The sequence below is a fragment of the Carassius carassius genome, chromosome 7, assembly GCF_963082965.1.
Source record: "Carassius carassius chromosome 7, fCarCar2.1, whole genome shotgun sequence".
Lineage (NCBI taxonomy): Eukaryota > Metazoa > Chordata > Actinopteri > Cypriniformes > Cyprinidae > Carassius > Carassius carassius.
Genome location: NC_081761.1, coordinates 16,677,065 through 16,698,111, shown reverse-complemented (window position 1 = coordinate 16,698,111; position 21,047 = coordinate 16,677,065). Strand labels below are relative to the sequence as shown.

At 34.6% G+C, this 21,047-nt stretch overlaps 2 protein-coding genes across 4 annotated transcripts in view; both read left to right on the top strand.

Moving 5' to 3' along the window:
* The first annotated feature begins 1,100 nt into the window (after nt 1-1,100).
* myoz2b (myozenin 2b) lies at nt 1,101-7,771 on the top strand. Of its 2 annotated transcripts, XM_059554044.1 has the most exons (6): nt 1,101-1,260; nt 2,342-2,454; nt 3,471-3,637; nt 4,851-4,935; nt 5,706-5,889; nt 6,578-7,771. In XM_059554044.1, the coding sequence occupies exons 2-6, from the start codon at nt 2,370-2,372 to the stop codon at nt 6,801-6,803; spliced, it is 747 nt and encodes a 248-aa protein (XP_059410027.1). In that variant the 5' UTR covers nt 1,101-1,260; nt 2,342-2,369; the 3' UTR covers nt 6,804-7,771. The 2 variants fall into 2 exon arrangements, with proteins under 2 accessions (XP_059410027.1, XP_059410028.1); XM_059554045.1 differs by lacking the exon at nt 2,342-2,454 and having other exon boundaries at nt 1,108-1,260.
* A 1,784-nt stretch (nt 7,772-9,555) lies between these two features.
* Nucleotides 9,556-21,047, top strand: part of usp53b (ubiquitin specific peptidase 53b) — a 32,415-nt gene continuing 20,923 nt past the window's right edge. Inside the window, exons 1-9 of one of the 2 annotated variants that reach the window (XM_059554043.1) lie at nt 9,556-9,934; nt 12,869-13,564; nt 14,206-14,298; nt 15,011-15,145; nt 16,283-16,396; nt 16,616-16,698; nt 16,994-17,099; nt 17,729-17,875; nt 19,620-19,769. In XM_059554043.1, the coding sequence (XP_059410026.1) occupies nt 13,388-13,564; nt 14,206-14,298; nt 15,011-15,145; nt 16,283-16,396; nt 16,616-16,698; nt 16,994-17,099; nt 17,729-17,875; nt 19,620-19,769 (1,005 nt within the window). In that variant the 5' untranslated portion in view covers nt 9,556-9,934; nt 12,869-13,387. Of the gene's footprint in view, nt 9,939-12,868; nt 13,565-14,205; nt 14,299-15,010; nt 15,146-16,282; nt 16,397-16,615; nt 16,699-16,993; nt 17,100-17,728; nt 17,876-19,619; nt 19,770-21,047 lie in introns of both variants that reach the window. The other variant, XM_059554042.1, reaches the window with a different exon arrangement.

Here is a 21,047-nt window from a genome sequence, read left to right as displayed (position 1 = left end):
ATGCAGTCAGTATGCAATGATGAATAATCTGAACTACTGATGCGATTTAGTTCACCCATTAAAACTATGGCAGTTAAAGTCAAGTCTCCAGAACATTTATTTTTTATTTTTTATTAATCATCATTGATGTCAGTGATGATTTCAATCATGTCAGAAAGGATAGAAGTGTGATGTTTTCACTGTGTTGTTCTTAATCTTAATTATGTCTTTATGTCTGATAGTATGTGTGTTCAACTTTAATGCTCATAATTATGTTTCTGGGTGATATTGAGGCATATTGAAGGTGTTTGATTGTCAACGTGCAGATCTTCATCATAGACAGACTCACACGTCATATTTCATAGTAAATGCATTACTGCTTGTGGAACTAATGTTCAGTGTGTAATCCATGCCAAAATATTTTATTTTATATGTTGAAGTTTCTATTTTTCTACTCTGCAATTCAATGTGTGAATCAATAACCTTTTTCTAATACTAATCCTAGAAACAGCACAGAATATTATTTATATCTGAATGAATATCTGCAACGTCATTCATTTAAAATATACACATTGTTTAAACTCTTTTGTTTTAGAAAGCCTGACAATGCTCTTGTAATCCAAGCTCACCACAAACAGTTTTGATTCTTATCTATCCTAACATGTATCAAGCTGTACACTTAAAAGAGTTTGATTAAAGCACAATGACCAAAAATGCTGTTACTGTTCTATTTACCAATGTTTACTGCTAGACATTTTGATTCTATCAGATCTTTTTACAACTGCAAAATAGGTTTAGCCTATTTGATTTTCTCTTGGAGCAGACAACTATCTCAGTGCTGACTCCTATATAAGATGATGTGTTATGTAACAATGCATTAGCACAATCTTTATACTTCAGGAAGGCCAGCCATAAATGACAATCAAGAAAATCCCAGCCTTTGAAGCTGACAATTGCACAGACTAAAACCTCCATCACCTTTTACACACTTACACAAAAAGTACTCACACACAGACTTTGTAGACTTTATTCTCATGCATATGGTTCACCTCCCTCCCCCTCCATGCCAACTTATACCATTGTGAGCGGTTTGAGTGCTGAACACAGCTAAAATTAGCCTATTGATGTAAGCTGGCGTTCCACTAACACCCGCACACACCCCCACCCCAGTGCAAGTCAAGAACAGAGTGCGAGACAAAGACAAATCAGGCCGGATCGATCTACCTAAAGTAACCTCTTCCTTTGTACAGGTCGAACTCAAGACACACGCATATCTAACAGGTAAGAAGATGGCCTTCCTTGAGAGACTGTGTGCAGCGTGGACATAATGATAACAGACGTGTTATAACAGTGTTGGGAGTTGTGGGTTGTGTTTTGTGGACAGTTCTGACACTTAAACTGTGGTAACAATACATAGATACTATGTATTTTAGAAGACTTTCTTAGAAGACTGATATTGGATAAATATGCACATGATAATGGAATGAACTAAAACAGAAGCACTAACAAATGGACATAAATATGAAAATGATTGTTTAGGAATTTATTTCTGAATTGTGCAATTTAAGCAATCACAGCAATATAAAGTATGCAAATAGATGCTGATAATATTATGCAACCATTAAAAAAACTTTTTCACAAGTAATAGTTTACCTACACAAATCAATTCAAGCATTACTAGCAATGTTACCAAAAAAAGAATTTTAGAGAATGATCTTTTTGAACTTTTCGATGAGAGCAGCAAGTAAAAGGATTGAATGGCAAGGCCTTGCAAACTGTGCCAAGAAACTATCTTTTGGCTTTGATCAGTCTCAGTAACCCAGTATACACCCTGGACACAATGTTCCATCACCAGCTCATGCATAACCATGATTTATATCACATCATGAGATATGACAACTTGCTCTGTATACAGAGCTGGCTTGTATTCAGGTAAGTTTTCCCTTTACACTTTAAGGACAGTTATGGAAGGGTATTTTCAGTGGTTTAGAAAGCCTAAATATGGCATTTAACACAACTAGATTTTCTTCAGTAACTAATACAGAAACTCAGTAGCATTCCTCAACATTTTAACACAGAAGTCCTACTTTAGAAGAGAAAAAAATACTCTGCAGATTTAATGAGATTAACTTTTATTTCAGGTAAATTCACAATGACAACACATTGTGTGAATATATGTAATAAAAACATAGAATACTGTAGTTATAATAATATACAAAGCCATCTAATTAAAAAAGCTATATCCTTATTGTATAAACTTTTTCTTTCCAGACAGGTTCTCTTGGGACTTTTCATCACATTATCCTATAAACTGACTTTAGATAGTTCTACTACAAGTATCTGTGTCCTTTATGTATTGCAGCACTACTGGGATTCTCTTTTAAACCAACATGTCACAGTTCAGCACTCTCTCAGTGCGTGAGAGGAAGAAGCAGGCAGCTGCCCTTTGCCATGAGGTCCATGGTGGTGCCAACGGTATAACCTTCTATCAAAACCTGCTCTCAGATCAGCACTGAATGATTACAGAGCACAGCACTGAACGTAGCTGCCAATCACAGAGAGAAACGCCAACATTTAAAATGTGGTTCAGGGCCACAGCCTCATTCTAGCCATAAATAATCTTGTGTGAATGTTCTGCTGCCTGTAGCAGTGGATTCACTCTGTCATTGTCACAGGCTATTTCTGCAGAGGCTAAAGTTGGGAGGATGGGGTAGGACAGCTGTGCTGGAGCTCAAATCAGAGCAGAATAAAGATCATGGAGAACAAGAGAGCTTCTTCTGTTTAAAAAATAAAAATAAAAATCCCTTTCACAGTCCTTTAGTAATATCTTTTTAGATTAAGTTCAAATTCAATTAACAGTAAACATTTTATATTGAAACATCAACATTAAACATTAAAGATCAGGAATGATTTCTATTTTAAATATCAAGTTATTTTAAGAATTATCTTGGAGATGTTCAAAATAGCATCATCAGCATGGCTGAAAAGCTCCTGCAGCAATAGCATATGACATGCACCTTATATAATTTCCCTTTAATAACACTTTCCTAACCATCATATCTAACCTTTTAATAATGAATTTGTCAGTTTCTAATAAGGTTGAATGATTTTTCATGTGACCTTCCATAGAATATGTATCTAACACAGATATCCATAACCTTTTGTATTTTTGGTTTCTTTATATCATGATATGTTGTTTGAATAAAGGACACCCATCACACCTACATACAATATGTATTCAAATATGAATCATATGAAGCATCTAAAAGTTCACTTCATAATAACTTTCATATCAGTCACTATTAAGTCATTAACAGACATTATTACATGATATATTGTAGTAATGTCTTTATGAACATTAATTTTTGTCTATCTAAATTTTCATGAGGCATGTAAATTATTAGAATAAGGCGTTATCAGAGGTTTTTGAAAAGGGCTCTGCTGAACTGTATTGTAATAAAAAATAAAACAATTGTGTGATATTAATACAGGTTTTACTATGGACCTGGGAAAGAAACTTTCCACTCCAAAAGACATCATGCTGGAGGAACTGTCTCTCTTGTCAAACCGAGGGTCACGTCTTTTTAAGATGCGACAGCGGAGATCAGACAAATACACGTTTGAAAGCATTCAGAATGAAGCCAATGCCATGTTTAATGTAAGTAGCATCTACACTGGCTTGAACCTACATGCATAACAAAGTCTATTTGCTTATATTGTGCATAACAATCATTATACTGCAGATCAAAAGATGTAAATCAACGTAGTACATATTGAGGCACTAATAATACCAATAATTTCTAACCTACTACAGATGTGAGCTCAGATATCTAATTTGATGTTGATTTTGTCACTTAATCATTGACACTGAGCATAGAAAGACTAAACTGTTCTGTTATATAATTGTGCTTCGCTTCTTAAACTACTATATGTGTGGTTACTTTGTAAAGCAAGCATGTGCTCAGCTAAATGAATGGCAGCCACACATGGAAGATAGCAAATGCCATGTGCCCGTGTCCTTCCCAATGTTCCTTCTTTAGGGTCAGCACTGAAATGCTCCCTGACAACCTACTTCATTTATCACTGTTCAAGTGTTTGTGTGTGTGTGTGTGTGTGTGTGTGTGTGTGCTCGTTCTCACTACTGTGTACCAAAATGCATTTATACATAAGTGACAGCTTGTTAATGTGTTTCAGTCAAAGGATTTATAATGTACACTGTAACTATATGTAACTGTAAATGTATACATTATGAAATGAAGGTACAAGAAACCACTGCATCTCTTAAATAAAACAAATATAGTAATCTGGTACTACTAAAACAACAGTCCAAGATCAAGGATATGGTGAAGTGAATTATTTTGAAGTTAATAATTGTAATAAATAGTAAATGATAAAATTGTGAAAGAATAGAATGGCTGAGCTGTGGCACAATGGTAGTGAAAGTACTCTTGATATGATGATTTTGTTGAAGTCAAGGCTCTGACATCTCTAGCCATTTTGTCTGGAAATAATGGTGTTGACATGAAGAATGAAAATCCTCCATTGAACTTTTTGTTTAAGATTTTAGTAATAGAACAGACTACTTTCAACACAAAAGTGCACTTTGGGAGAATCAAGCATTATGTGCACAGAGATTAATCTGTGTCAAATGTGGCTCAATTTACCCAACTCCTCTCTGCCTTATTGGAGAAGCTGCTGTCAATAATATACTGTGCTTTTACGGCACCCTTTTAACAGTGGAACAAAGTCACTTTCAGGCCACAATCTGAAATTATTTATAAAATTGTTTGTAAAGTGTTTTTTTTTCTGTCTTGCTACACATGCACAACGAGGTACTATATGTCCAAGTTGAAACTGACATTTCATTTTAGAATGAAAATCAAGACAATGCAGAAAACTCAGCAAATAAAGGAGTTGCATCAAAAACACCAGCAAACCCTCAGGACATTGCACCAGGTATGTCAAAATCAACAATGTTTGTAATGCACAAAAAATGGCTTTGAAACTATTTTCACTAAGAAATTGCTATTCAATTTTTAAAAATAATTAATTTTACAAGTAACACATTGAATAAAACATAAAAGCAAAGAAACAAGAATTGTGTTCTAGAACTAATTTTATCTCAAATTTTATCTCATATGGTTTATATGAATTATTAATACGTCTAATGGCAGAGTCAGGAGGACTGCACTACTCATGCTTTACTCTTGTTATCCACCCTGAGCTTGTAAGATGCTTTCAAAGCCTTGTAATCATCTGTGAAAGAGTAAGTGCAATGGAATCAGAGAGACTGAAGAGAGAATATGATAGTGACAGCACATGCCACCCCCAACTCACCTTCTATTTCTAGCTAAGTGAATCACCCTGAGTGACTTTTGACAGGTTAAAAAGTGTATGTGTGTCGGTTTCACTCTGTAAATGTTCAATAAATACATTCTGCTTTTACTTTGTAAAAAAAAATATTGCACTACTAAATCCAAGACAAAACTGGATTTTTAATTAGGTTTTTTAGGTTTATCGTGGTGCAGTTCATTTTGTTACAGTTCAGTTTTAATATGTCTGATTTGGTGTAGTTCTACTCCTTTCATCTTAATTTAGGTCAGTGCCTGTTAGTTTATATGGTGTGTTCTACATAATTTTCTCTTTACAGAGGCTTCACTATGTCAGGAACTCCAGATCATCAAACTATAACATGAAACATATGCAGCAAACTGTTGTTTTCGCAGGATATGGAGGTCCACTGACAAACATTCCTCCAGAGAGGTTTAATGCCACAGCCATGCCAAAATCCTACCACTCCCCCTGGGAAGAGGCCATCATCAATGACCCCACGCTGGCCGACACAATAAAAGTTCACATGCCAGTGCCTGAGCCTAAAACTGAGCTGCCTGACTACAAAAGCTTTAATAGGTATTGCATTTTTTTTTCTTAACGCCAAATCATGCAACATGAATGTGAATACTGCTTTCAACAAAAATGTTATATTTAGTTTAATTTTAATTTGAGAAACAATAGGTTATGCTGGTTTCTTTTTAACTTATCATATTTATCATTTTTTTATGCATTTAGTGCACTGCTGATATATTGCACAAAGTGGATCTATTTAGTCCTGCAATAATGTATCTGCACAACACAGCACCATCATGAGGAGATAAACAGGAGGTGCAGTCTCAATATCCATGTAACTAATTATTCATATGTGGAAAATGTATTAATTCATAAGGAACCGTGATCCCTTAAATTGGCATTGATTAAAAATGAAATTGATTTAAAATTATTTTAGTGTATGCTGTATTTCATCACAAAACAACAACAACAAAATAATAACAAAATAATACAGGTTATGTTGGTTTATTTTAAATTTATCTATCATTAAAATAGTATAATGAGAGTTAACATCATACTATTTTATGACATACTGATAATATATATATATATATATATATATATATATATATATATATATATATATATATATATATATATATATATATATATATATATATATACAGTGGGCATTTAAAGAAACTGTCCAAAGTTCCAGCAGTAGAACAGAAACCAATTTAGATGTGTCAATAATTAAATCTCTGTTTCTTAGGGTGGCTACACCATTTGGGGGTTTCGAAAAAGCCCCACGAGGGATCACCTTTAAGCTTCCAGAGGTGGATTTGAATGCTCCTCGGTACCCCGAGCTCCAGGATCCTACAGCCAAGCGACCCACTTTCAACAGGACTGCCCAGGGGTGGATCTCCGATGGCACGCCTCTCATTTTACCCACTGTCTCTCTGGAGCCTTTTGAGATCCCTGAGTCTGACGATCTGTAACACAGATTCAAGCCCTTCTTGTTACCCAATCCCAATGAGCCTGATTGAGGTATAGGGTGTGTGTAGAAGTCTAGTTTGTGTGTTAATATTCTTTGTATTCTTTGAAGTGAATTTTGAACTGCTGTTCTTGGTACTGCAATTTCCACATATCATTTTTGTAAGGGATGCCTCAGAACTGAAGATTATTTAACAAAACATGCGAGGCAGCATTTACAATCCTCAGAATTAAACAACAATGTTGAGTTTAAATCCACATAGCACATTATACCACATATGTTATGATGTGTTTAGTTATATCACCTATCATTACAATTCTAGGTAACCACAAACTCTGAACAATACAGTGTGGACTACCATCAAAACACAGAAATGTATTTTTATTTATTGATGAAGACTCCTTGTACAATTTGCAAAACAATACGCATATAAAAGTATAAGAATATACATTGTGCAATAAGTACATTTATTGATACACCGACTATGTTACAGTGATTTTCACTAACATCATGCATGATTATACTGTGAAACATTATCAGTTTTCTAAGACTGCATTCACATTTATGTCATATATTTAGTACAATATCAAATAAATTTTAGGTTACTTTTTTGTGGTGAAATTTTTCCACACTCTAGATTCTATGAAATCTCACCAAGCTTTGTAGTATAACAATAAAATAAATCCTTTTACATCTGAAATCAGAAATTGATCAGACATAGATCAATGTTGGAAACAGTGATGTAAATATGGTATAATGTGCTGAATGCCTGAAATCTTGTTTGCACTGTAAAAAAAAAAAAAAAGAAAAGAAAAAATATTATTAATATATATTTCTGAAAATTTGTTTTGTGAAATGTATTTCTGTCTTTTGGCTAATGTTTATCCTTATTCACAGTGTTAGAACCTTTGCTTGTAGCTTTAAAATATAGTGTACACAAATTGTCCACATAAAATGCATATTTATTTCAAATTTCTGCCATTGGTGATTTATTAAATTTGTATCATTTTCTTATACGGCCAATAATGCTAATAATGTTCTAAATGGGGTTTTCACTATATATCTGCATAGTAAATCATCATCATCCAGAACAGTCTCTGGAAGAATCTGTCTAGGTTACCCTGAGGCATATACACAGACATATCCTCTGACACTGTCTATATTTACAGGGGTCATAAGTAGCCTTGAATTTGACACTGTGCTACAGTTACAGTAAACACAAAGACTTCCAGACAGTCAGCAAATGCTTCCTTCGAGTGCTACAATAAATGTGCACGGAAAAACATTAGTTATTCTACATTAGAATACTTAAAGGCAATTAAATAATAAATAGCATTAACTACCTACACTATAACCACTCTAAACAACAAACAAAACTAATATTTATTTATTTTAAGGTGATGTAATTACACGTTATCATTACTTACAATCGTAACAACAGTAAATTATGCACAATTATATGTAACTAATCATAAACCAAACCCTAACCCCATCTTTAGCATTATACTAAATATATACAGTAGTTAATTAATATTACTCATTGCTTGCAAATTTATGCATTATTCTGTTGCTTTGAAAAACTAAGTACCTTTTAAATAATAGCTCCATCTGTAAACTTCAGTTCTGGTATTTGCTATTAGTGCACTAACACTAATTACAGTGACCGATACACTGTTTTAAAGCTGATGAAATGTTCTTGTGGTTTGTTCAGGCAGTTTATGCCTGCAGCCTGGTTCCACCTTAATATTCACACAGCAATGAGCAGCAAATGTTAATTATAGTCAGAAATATACATCATACAGGTTCACATGGCAGTATATTAAGCATACTGTGCTGTCTTTCAGAAAATGAAACAAGCAAACAAACAAACAAAAACATACATTCATAAAGTATACTGAATTTATTTTCAAGGATGTGATTGTAGTTACTTTCACTCAAATCTGTAAATGTTTATTTGGCCATCATGATGCAAAACAAAAGTCTTAAGTCGCACAGGAATATTTTTAGTTATTTTTAGCCAGCAAAACATTGTATGGGGATAAATTATAGATTTTTCTTTTATGCCAAAAATCATTACATTAAAGACTGTGTTCCATGAAGATGTTTTGTAAATTTCCTACAGTAAATATATCAAAACTTAATTTTTGATCAGTAATATGCACTTCATTACATAACTTCATTTTTACACTTTAAAGCCAATTTTCTCAATTTAGATTTTTTTTTACACCCTCAGATACAATATTTTAAATTATTACCTCTGCCAAATATTGCCCTATCCAAAAAAAAGAAAAAAAAAAAGAAACCTGCAATGGAAATCTTATTTATTCAGCTTTTAGATGAAGCATTTTTTTTGACCCTAAGAGTGTTTTTGTGGTCCAGGGTCACAAAAAAAAAAAAAAAAAAATATATATATATATATACAATTTCAGTTTGCAGTTTGCTCAAACAAAACAACATATTTCATCACTTTTGTGTCACATGGTTTTAAGCTAGGCTATTTTGCCCCACTTTCGTGTAGAATTGGTTTATTGTTGCATAAATTATACTGTTTTAAGTCTTGGAGTAGCCTATCGAGTCTCATCTGTCGCACCAAATTTTAGTAATTGTAATATAATAACAATGTTATGACATAATGCTAAACATTATTATTTTTTTCTTAATCTGTGACACGTCAAGCAGTACAATGGCCAGCCCAGCACTGTGCAACAATGTAAATATCACATCGGTTGTTTTGCTGGGTCTCGTCCGCACACGCGGGTTATTTCTGCGGGATGACAGTATATAGTGTAGCGCCGCTACAGTAGCGGTATATAAGGGGCGGAGTCAGCGCGTCTAACTCCACATCCATCAGAATAATCTCCAGCTCAGGACCTGAACGGATAAACCCTCATGCCGAGTGTGGCGGAGCAGGAATTTATGAACATGGACACAGCGCTATGGTGCTATTATGTTTAGGCCTGTAAGAGGATCTTTGACCATTTGGATTCACTGCGCTTTATGTCACGCTGAGCAATGAAGGATTCCAACAGCAAGTAACTTGAGCTGGACGTGCATAATGAACTCAGCTCCTTATGTACAGACGTGGATAAACACGCTTCTAAACGAAGGATTTCAGTACCAATATACTGGACACGTGTAGGTAAGATATTCTTGTTTATGAATGATTATGTCTCAAAACCTAGCTAGCTGCCTACATGGATAGCATTTTTGGGCATCATAGGCGCGCTCTAATGCCCAAAAATGCGGCATAGAGCAGGTCACCTGATGCGCATGCGCAGAAACAGGTGTAACGGCATGCTGAGCGCATTTTTGCTTTTGTTTATCATGTTACGTTATGCAGATACGGTTACAATGGATTCTGTTTCAAAACAGTTTTTCAAAGGCTATACGCAAAGGAAGTGACATTCAGCAGTCTTACTGCGCTTTTTAATGACAAATGAGCTCATATAGCCTAGCTAGACACCCAAATCTTTGTGTTAATATTTTCTGATGGTTATGTCACTGTATTTTAACTATTCGTTTTAAAACATAATGCATAAAAATAACAATACCACAAATAGTTATTGTTTTCCATGAAGAACAGCTGCATAGCAATTCAATAATGTATAGCTACTTGCTATAGTATTTACACTGGTAAACTCCAGAGCATCATATTCTTTAGTGTAAATATTCAAGTGCTTGTGAGAACCATGCAAATTCTTCAGAAACCCCTTCAATGTTTTGTTGTGAATTTTATTTTATACTGTTAGAAATGCAGCATTTTTAGTATGAATATGGAATTGCTGTAGCTGCCTACAGCCCATCATCTTCATGCGGTAGCCATGGCAATGGTCCAGCATTTACAGTAATATACTGCAACACTGCGGCAACAAGTTCTACATTCATCTTCCTGACCCTGGCCACAGAGGCTCTGGATAGAGGATTGCCCCTTAGCATTGAACACCAGTCAGATATCCTCACAGAGTCATAAGTCTCAGACATCACAACAAAACTGAACTTCTCAAAAAAACAAAAAAAAAACAACAACACTAGCTGCAATACTACACTATAATAAAAACAAATAACAGCATAAATATCATGTGTACAGACATGTTATCACTATCATTTTTCATTTTGAATAGATTTTGCATAGACAGTTATATGTATCAAGACTGAAATATCAAGAGTCTATCATTCATATTTAATGAGTTTCAGAGGTGTCCAAGTACAAGCAGAGCATTCCTATGTCTAAATATTTGGTGGTGTAAATGAGAGAAGATTACTAAAAACACTAGATTAGAAATAGTTTCTAGATATTTTGTTATATTCCAGTTGTATAGAAACAAAGTATTATATCTCAATGCAAGCTCATACATTTTCTTCAAACTTTACTGTTGTTTGTTGCCACGTTAATGTAATGTAGTCATAATTTTTATGACAAACAAAATGCTTTTGGCTCAACATTTTAAAATAGGTACATGAGTAATAAAATCTTAAAATAAAATAATTAGAATAAAAGAAAGAAAACATAAATATTTATTTATTAAGTAGAACATTACAGTACATCAGTAAAAGAAATGGATTTTAAGATTGGAGATGAAAGAGAGCTATTCTCTCTTTATTCAATAGAGATATTCTCTTTTGAATTCTAATTTAAATTCATAAGAGATTATGTCAGTACAGTAAGTTCAGTGTAGCTGATTTAATTTTATATTTAATTCTTTTTTCCATTTCAGTGTACTAAAAAGAAAGAAAGAAAGCACAAATCTGAGCTTCAACATTTCACATAGGTCATTGAAAAAGTGATTTTGTGTTGCAAATACTTTGAATATGTTAAGCAGCATCTATGTGTGTTTGCTTGTAAAACTGTTTGTTTATATTGCTCATTTAACATATTTGTTTTATTTAATCTATACATAAAATGTAATATTATCATTTAAACTCAGTAGAATGATAGAGATGTCAACTGGAGTGGTGGCATTGTCCAGTCAGTTCTTTTTGGCATAATAAAAGAAGAATGTTAAATAAGGAATAAGCCATTCTACACTTACCCATGGATGCATTAGAAAAGGTAAAAAAAGATCATGTGTTATGGTTTACCAAATAAGCTATAACAGTTTCTTTGGACAATGGATAAAAGTCAACTACACAAAAACACAAAAAGAGCTCAATTATAAACAGACTATAAACAGTCACTAAGTTTGTTTCATGTACTTCTTTAATGTAGCAGCTTAAATTTTTCAGCTATATTTCAGTTTCATTTTTTTTTTTTTACTGTCATGTTTTTTTAGATAGTACTGTCTTAAACATTGCTGACCAAAGACCATTAGAGCAGCTGTTTTGATACTTCATCTTGCCGTTGTCATTGTGCCTATCAACACTGAGTTGAATACGAGACATAACATCTTATGAAATGTTTGGACTTGCCTCCATGTTCTTTCGGAGCTCAACCAGTAAAAAGTCCAGTCCAATCTATTTTATGAACTATAGATCTATAGACAGAGTGACCATATATCCATTTTCTGGAGGTATTCTGGCTAGGCTTTCTAAATTACCTAAAATGTCTGTGTTTGTTTACCTATTGTTTTCATGCTCACTAAAGGTAGTGACCAATAGTGCAGGCATTGTACTTAATCAACCAACTGTGGCATTCAAGATGGTGGGTTCCTTAGAGAATGATCAAAGCAATACAAATACATCTCCACATAATGCATGAGGACTGAGGACCTGTCAATGAGTTTTAAACAGATTTAACCAAAACATATGAATGGGATTGTACTATTCTTTTGAATTCACAACCGAATGCCCACATTTTATAGACATTTTATGTCCAATTGAGATAACTCTGTTGTGGCAAAGAGTGTAAAAAGAACAAATCACCTTGTCACGAAGATTATCTGTAAACGTTGTGCTCAGAAGAATATGTAGCTCCTAATTGCAAATAGCAATCAGAGGTTATGTAATACCTGTGTACAAAATGGTTGGAGTATCCATATGTAGCTTTCTATTTAACAACATTGATTTTATCTCTTCATATTGCTCACCTTCTGCACCCCCAACCCTTCTCTGTGTGTCTCTCCCTCTCTTTAGGTCTTCCTTTGATCGCCAGTGTTCTCCTTCAGTGCCTGTCCTGAGGAGCCTTTATGAATGACCCCCTTCAGTGACCTCCATTGACTTTGCTGGAAATGTTGAGGAGAGTAATGGATTTGTTCTTCTATCTGCATCCATCCTCTTATTGCCAGTGTGCCTGGATACAGATGAATCCACACAAACCAATGAGACAGAGTGTGATCATTGTCATAGTAACTGCTGGACTGATGAAGCAACGTGCCGCAACTTGTGGCTAAAAGTCACATGTTCACACATAATAAAAAGCTACTGTTTTGAATGGTTCTTTATATTCAAATGGTGTGCTGTCAAATCCTGCACATCAGAAAAAAATCCAGTGTAGTGTATTTGCCTCTTTTTGTAGGGCACTGTGAAGTTGGTCTTCTCTGTCAGGTACAGGGACTGCTGAGAACTAATGCTGCCTAAAACAGATGTATCAACCTCAAGTTGCTTCAGTAATTGACTCTGGTTGTTTGCTGGAGAGGGCCACGCTCCAACCTCATGGCATGGGTCAAACTATTTAAAAAGCCTGGAAGCAACATGGCTGGTACAGGTACCTGGAGTGGGACGGGGCTGGGCAAGTCCTACCAGCCAGGCAGTATGATCTCTCTCGCTTTGACCAAAGGTCTTCTTAATGAGCCAGGCCAGAACAGCTGCTTCCTCAACAGTGCTGTACAGGTGAGTGATGTTCTGGTAAATATTGAAAACATGTAGAGGTGTGGGATATCACAAATAGTGAATGTGAAATATTCTGTGTAATGCTAATGCAAAAGAGACTGTTGATGGTTCGCACTCTGAAAAACTAGACAAAGTCTTTAACAAAAAAAAAACAATCATTTTATTAGAGCAAGAGCAGACGTTTCAGCCATCCAGCTATTCTCAATGCTCATAATGAATCAACAAAAGACATGCAGTCAATTAATACCCGATAGATAATCAGGAAACAAGTAACAGGTGCAAAGGGGATGCTAATGCAAATACTCACAGATAATTATAAGAAATGGTGGGAACTTGCTAAAAATAACAAAATTTGAATAATCTATTTTAGAATAATCAAAAAATTTCTTTATTGGTTTTTGTGGTTCCATGAAGAACTTTTAGCATCCTTAAAACCTGCATATAGAAAAGGTTCTTTAGATTTTTTTAAATGTTCTTCACACTAAGACAAATGATTCTTTTAAGAATTGTTCACTGAAAAGTTAATCTATACCTTTATTTGTAAAAGTTTATATAGTATCTCATTAAGAGTGCAACAATTATTCAACATGGTACACTGTGGCAGGCTGATTTTATGCAAACTAAAGACCTGTTTCTTTTAGGTTCTTTGGCAGCTTGACATCTTCAGGAGGAGCCTACGACAGCTCTCTGGCCATTTCTGCTTGGGTGATGCCTGTATTTTCTGTGCTTTAAAGGTACACACATAAAGGTCCAAATGTCTCAAAACCCAGTAAGCTTTATTGTTTGAATTTCCAAGCTTTTTATATACATATTTTTTTATTTTTTTTATTATTTCAAATTGAATGGCAAATTTAAAGTAAGTTTGCATGCAATAGAAAATGTGATAGTCTTTTTCTTCCCTAATGAGATGTACATCCAAGTGAAACGACTTCTCAAACTAGATTTTGTCCATCTGGAACTGATTAGATGATTGGAGTGTTGTCATTTGCTAATTGCTGTGATCTCATGTGAGTGACTCATTGCTAGATTATTGACTAGCCCTTGTACCGGTATGCACATCAGATTATAAGGACATATGAGTAAAAAATAATTACAACGAAATACATTATAAAACTAAAAATAATTGTCCATTTTGATTTCTTGGTAACTTTGATCTTTTTCGTTTTGCCCAATATTGGGGTGTTTTACATGTTTATTATTTCTTTTTTACATTTTTTACTTATGCTTATTAGGCATATATTATCTTAGTTCATGTAGACAGTAAACAAACTGCGAGTCTGGGCTTACTGGGTTCTGAGACACATCCAAAGTTAACATGGCACACACATTCATAATCATATATTTTACAACAGCTTTTCTCAAGGAACTCTATATTGCATTTTTGAATTGTGTATACTACAGTGCTGAGTTTGTTTGTGAGGATTATTGCATTGTTTCTTTTCATAGAGCATCTTCTGTCAGTTCCAGCAGAGTCGAGAGCGGGCTCTGCCGTCAGATACCCTGCGTCATGCTCTGGCTGAAACCTTTAAAGACGAGCAGCGCTTCCAGCTGGGCCTTATGGATGATGCAGCAGAGTGTTTTGTATGTTTCACCTCATGTATTTGCATATTGTATATGTAAATGTAGAATTTCAGTTTACTTGAGATAAAATCTCTTTAAACTTTTTTGTTTACCTGTCGTGCAAAAGAGTCTACTGAAGTCTAGACCTTATTTAATGCTAATGCCCGTGTCTGGTTTGTAAGGCCAGTAAGCTTTTATTAAAACTGGAGTTATATGGCAGTGCTTTAAGTTGTATGGACCTCTGGGAAGTTAAAGTAGAAAGGTTAAAGTGGTTTATACATCATCACTGTGTCAGCTGATCTCATTTGATCAGGGTCCAAATGACGTTCACTTGTGACTATCACAAACAGTTATGTGTGCATTGCGCAGTGGTCTAGGCCAGATTTCAAGAGCTCTGCAGTGTCTGGGCACTGCCTAAATGTTTGCATTTTATAGTAAAAGCTGCACAAGGGAATTAAATATAGTTCACCAAAAAATGAAAATGGTGTCATTATTTACTCACTATCATATTGTTCCAAACCTGTATTAACATTATTTTTGTTTCCGTGAGAAACAAATAAGATATTTTAAAACTAAGCGAAGTCAACTGTGGACAAATAAAAATAAAAAAATCAGACACATTTTTTAAAATTTCTCTCAAAAAAAAAAAAAAAGATACAGGTTTAGAATAACATAGTATCATAGTATCAAAGTAAATCATGACAGAATTCACATTTTTGATGAACTATCCATTTAAGGCCTTGACACAATATCTTGAAAAGCTAAATGTTGAAAGGGCTAATTAGAATGTATATATTGTCCTTATAACCTATTTCTTATGGCAACAGTGTTGTAAAATATGTTTATTAAATGCACAGTCAATTTTCTTTTTTTATGAGCAATCAAATAAAATTGTTCACAATTTCTTTCTTTGCTTTGAATAATTTAAATCCGTTTGGTGCCATTAATGTGCTTTATTTTAAGTAGCTGTTTTGTGTTGTTTGACATACTTTGTGATAGGTTGATGTCTCTAATAATAACAATGATTTTTTAAAAATAACATGAAGAAGTTTGAGGCTAGCACTAAGAATAACTGTGTCAATAGAGTCTGACTTATCACTGATCATTGTTTCCTTTTTGCTTCCTCTTTCCATCTATTTTGGTAACTATGGGAGACAGCAGAACATTTTAGAAAGGATACACCTGCACCTGGTTTCTGATTCAGCCACAGAAGTGTGTACTTCCAAATCGTGCATTACCCACCAGAAGTTTGCCATGACTCTCTATGAGCAGGTACTATGATAACTATGATACTATGTTTTCTCTTCTTTTTCCATTTTCACTGAAACCTACTCAGCTACTACTTCAAATAACAGTTTATTCTCAGTGTTTTCTGTGTTATTCTTTGAGAAGTTATTACAAGGCAATCCATAACAATGGCAGATTGCTGTATTTTTTGTTTGTATTGTTAGACCTCGCGTCGCCCTTACAGAAGTTTCTTTCTGTCTGTAGTTTGTTTGTCGTAGTTGTGGAGCATCATCAGACCCTCTTCCCTTCACTGAGCTTGTGCACTATGTATCCTCCACGGCCCTATGGTGAGTGAAATAATCTACTGTAAGTGATAATCTATTTAGTAATATTGTATATGCTTTTATGAATAGTGTAAGTGTGAGAATCCAGCTGACCCAGTTTAACCATCCTACATGAATTCTTTGGACAAGACAGACAAATTCTGACAGAGAAAGTGTCTGAAAACTTCATAGAAAATAGAACTGTTTACATTAAAGGATTACAGTTTATTTTTAACAAAGTGGAATAGAGGTCGGCGGAACATTATGTCTACAACCTAGAAACAAATTATCTCATTTGTGCTCTTTGCTCTTTTGTCAGTCAACAAGTGGAGCGGATCTTGGAGAAGACAGACAGACTGCGTTCAGACATGTTTGGTGAACTGCTGCAGGCAGCCAACACCATTGGAGATCTCCGCAACTGCCCTGTATATCAGCTTTTCTTTCATTTAAATCTTCTTTTAGTTGCATGTACATCAAATTCTGACATATTTGAAATTGAAAATGTTGCTTTTTACCATTTGACCTGTAGGCTACTTGTCAGGTCTGATAACTTTACAGCATAGCTTATAACCTGTGAAACCAAACCAAAGAAAGTAAAATAATAAAAACATACCTTAAATTAATATATATGGACATTGTATTAATACCTCTTTATAAATAGTCCTAAATAAGTTTTATGATGAGTTCTCTTTGTAGCTCTTGCCTCTTGCATCTTCTCAGCTGTCAAATTTAAAATATAGCAGAGGCTTCTAATATTGTTTATTTTAGTTGTGTACAGAATGCACAGATAATCTTCAGAAGAGAAATGGATAAAAAAACCAAATACATAAATATTATGTAAATCATAAATGCACCCCTAGTGCCATTATTTTCATCACAAAGTGTTTGATTTGACTTAATTACTGTAATTAACATTTGTTCATGATTGTTTCTATATGCACTTTCTTCCAGCCTTGATAGGCACTATACAAGAAAACAGTATTATTATTATATGCTGCATCAGTACGCCTTTGTTTGAAATTTTGCTCAGTGTAATTTGATCTGTGCATTGCAGAGTAACTGTGGGCAGAGTATCAAAATCCGCCGTGTGCTGATGAACTGCCCAGAGATCGTCACCATTGGCTTTGTGTGGGACGCTGAACAGTCTGACCTCACTGAAGATGTCATCCGCTCTCTGGGCCCAAACCTCAATCTCTCGGGGGTGAGGGTCAAATCTTTCTGCACAACTCTAGCTGTCTCCATTCATTTTTATTCAAGATCAGTTTTTATTGTTACAGTATACATTCAATGACTGTGTCATGTTCTGCGTTGCTTATTAAATCAAAACATTGATTTAACAACATGTAGGGAGACTGGCATATCAGTCCAAAACTAAACATCTATTAATATTTTTACCTGAGTTAAAGGGGTCATATGATGTTGCTAAAAAGAACATTATTTTGTGTATTTGGCGTAATGAAATGTGTTTATGCAGTTTAAGGTTCAAAAATGTTTTCCACATACTATACATTATTGTTTCTCCTCTATGCCCCACCTTTGTGAAATGCATCGATTTTTACAAAACTCATCGTTCTGAAAAGCAAGGTGTGCTCTGATTGGCCAGCTATCCAGTGCATTGTGATTGGCCTGTATACAGTACCTCAAGTGTGTAACGGAATTGTTACGGCCCTTAACATACTGTGATGCTGTGTCCTGGCGCAATGAGACAAAAACAATAAAACCCGTTATAAACGAGGCATTTTTTTGCATCCTGTGAGGAAATAATTACTTATTATAATGACTTATACTGTATTTTTACGCATTGTGTTGCATTGCCGCATAAACATAAAACCATGTCTGCAGTTGTGATTGGAGAAACGACAAACAACAAGCACTACTCTGCACTGCTTAAAACTTGCGTTTGAATCATCAGTGGCAAATCCTTTACATATGAAAATGTATTTATTAGTGACTGCATTTTGTTATTTTGTACTAATTCATTCCCTCATTTTAGTTCAGTTGTGGCCATTTTCTAATAATTAGTTCCCTCGTTTTAATTAAGTTTCATGAGTTCGCCTGCCCAATCAGTCCTGCTCGAAAATGGTGAACATACTTAATCATCTTGAAGGAGACTCGAATTTGAACCTCTGCTCGAGTTCTGAATTAGAATTCGATTGTACAATGTGAAGGAGAAATTAAGGAAATAAAGTCGGAAAAGGGAAGGCAGAGGAGTGCCAGAAGAATCGTCATTGGGACGGCGCAGTGACTGCTGTATATATATGGTTGCAGAAATGATTGACAGGACTGAACGTTTAGGCTCCACCTAAAATCTAAGTTTGGAACTTCACTAGATAGCGAGATATTTAACTAAAGTTCTGGAAAGAATTAATACAACAAGGCTACAGTTGGACTGAGTTAATAAGTTGTGGGAATTAATTCTTAATTTGTGGCCACCGCAAACAAAATGTATTACTTTTGTTTACATTTTCCAAAACTTGTTACATTTTTTAAATATATTGTTAAATTTAACTTGGAATGGAAATTTAATTTTATTGTACATGCATAAATATCAAATGTGTAATTTAAATGCCACATGGCTGCTTGCAAGTACTGTATGTGTTGTTAAATTCAACCAGACTCCCCTCTGTTAGACCTCAGTTTCCTCCTCAGCAGTCATATGAGTGCTGCAGGCCAATATCGCATAATGTCTAGGTCACTACACCAGAGGAGACATGAACCTTTACTTCGACAAAACCATCCTGTGCATTGGCTTGAACTCCCTGAGCTAGAGGCAGTTTACCCTTTCATTTTCATTTTGAGAGATTACAGTTTGCAGATGGAACTGAAATATTGCAGTAGACTAAATGTGTCACATTGTAGTAACAATGCTTCAAAATATATATTTTTATTATTCTCACCATGAGTTTTAAATGTCAGTTTGACTGTTCTCTCTATTTATTCTTCAGCTGTTCTATAGAGTCACTGATGAAAATGCCAAGAAGAGAGATCTCCACCTGGTGGGAATGATCTGTTACTCTAGTCGACATTACCTAGCATTCGCTTTTCACAGCAAGTCTTCCAAATGGATCTTTTTTGATGACGCAACCGTGAAAGAGGTATTTCACCAGCACACACATTTGTGCAAGCGTGAAAGAATTAATTTGTTATTTGACATTTACCTCCTGAAATGTGTTGGATCTTAGATAGTAGGTTCAAACACCATAAGGGTTGATCCATGAGATTCAACCATTTTGACTTTGATCATTGAAGTTAACTACAGCTAGATACAGGGAGACCTTTTGTAATTTTACTGTCATTCAATTTGGTATTTACAGTACGACTGTATAAGGTATTTGGAATATAATGTAATATTAAAAAATATCTCAAAATTTAAAATTATCAGATTTTACCAGCACTTTGGCTTCTGGAATCATACATGACAGGTGGTCTTCTCTATCAAGTGCCATTTTTAACTGTTACAACAAATACAACTACTGCATGATTTATTTATTTTTTGTTTTGGAGTTGGATGACTGTTTTCTAAAGGAGAAGCCAAAGTGCAAAAACTATAAGAAGAAGAAGATATTTTCTTTATATAGTGCTTTTACATAACTCAAGGACACTTTGAGATATTGAGATACAGCAGGAAACTAGAAATTGAATAGTGCTATAGAGGGACCTTGGAAATGAGTTCCAGATTTAAGTTAGCACAAGCTATTCTTAATAATCCACCCCCCACAGAAGCATGTTGGTATTTAGGTATGTAAAAACATAAAACATGTTATGTTACATAGTACTTTCATGGTTAATGACACTGCAAGTGCAGATAAATCAAAGGGCAACCAATTGGGAGTGAAAATAATACATTTACAAGGATACAGTTAAGTGGTTTAATAGGGACAATGTCCTAAAATGGAAAAAAACAAACAAATGAGAAGTGGTTTAGAAACTACATCTAGCACCTCTTTTAGTGGTTAGTAGTCAGTAGCCTATAGTGTCTAGCATGCATTTTTATAATACTGTACTTATAATACTGTAGTTAGGTAGCTTTTTCTCGGTATAAAAGTGGAGTCAGAGTTAAAGTAATTAGACAAACTGAGGTGCAAACAATGAGGTGCAGATTGAATAAACTAAGTGCAGAGCTTAGTTAAGAGTTAGAGCAAACACAGTCTCTATGTGATATGATTTATGTGCTATGTCAAAGTAACTAGCAGACTCATGAAGCTCTATTAAGATTATTTATTAAATTTAAAAGCGGCACCTTGCATGGAGAATGGAGCCATTCTCTCTTCAACAGACCAAGTCTACATCACAAACTATTCCAATTGCATTATCTCTGAATGCTATTTTTCTGTATTCTCTGGACACCGTTTGGACGTCATAGATGACATTCA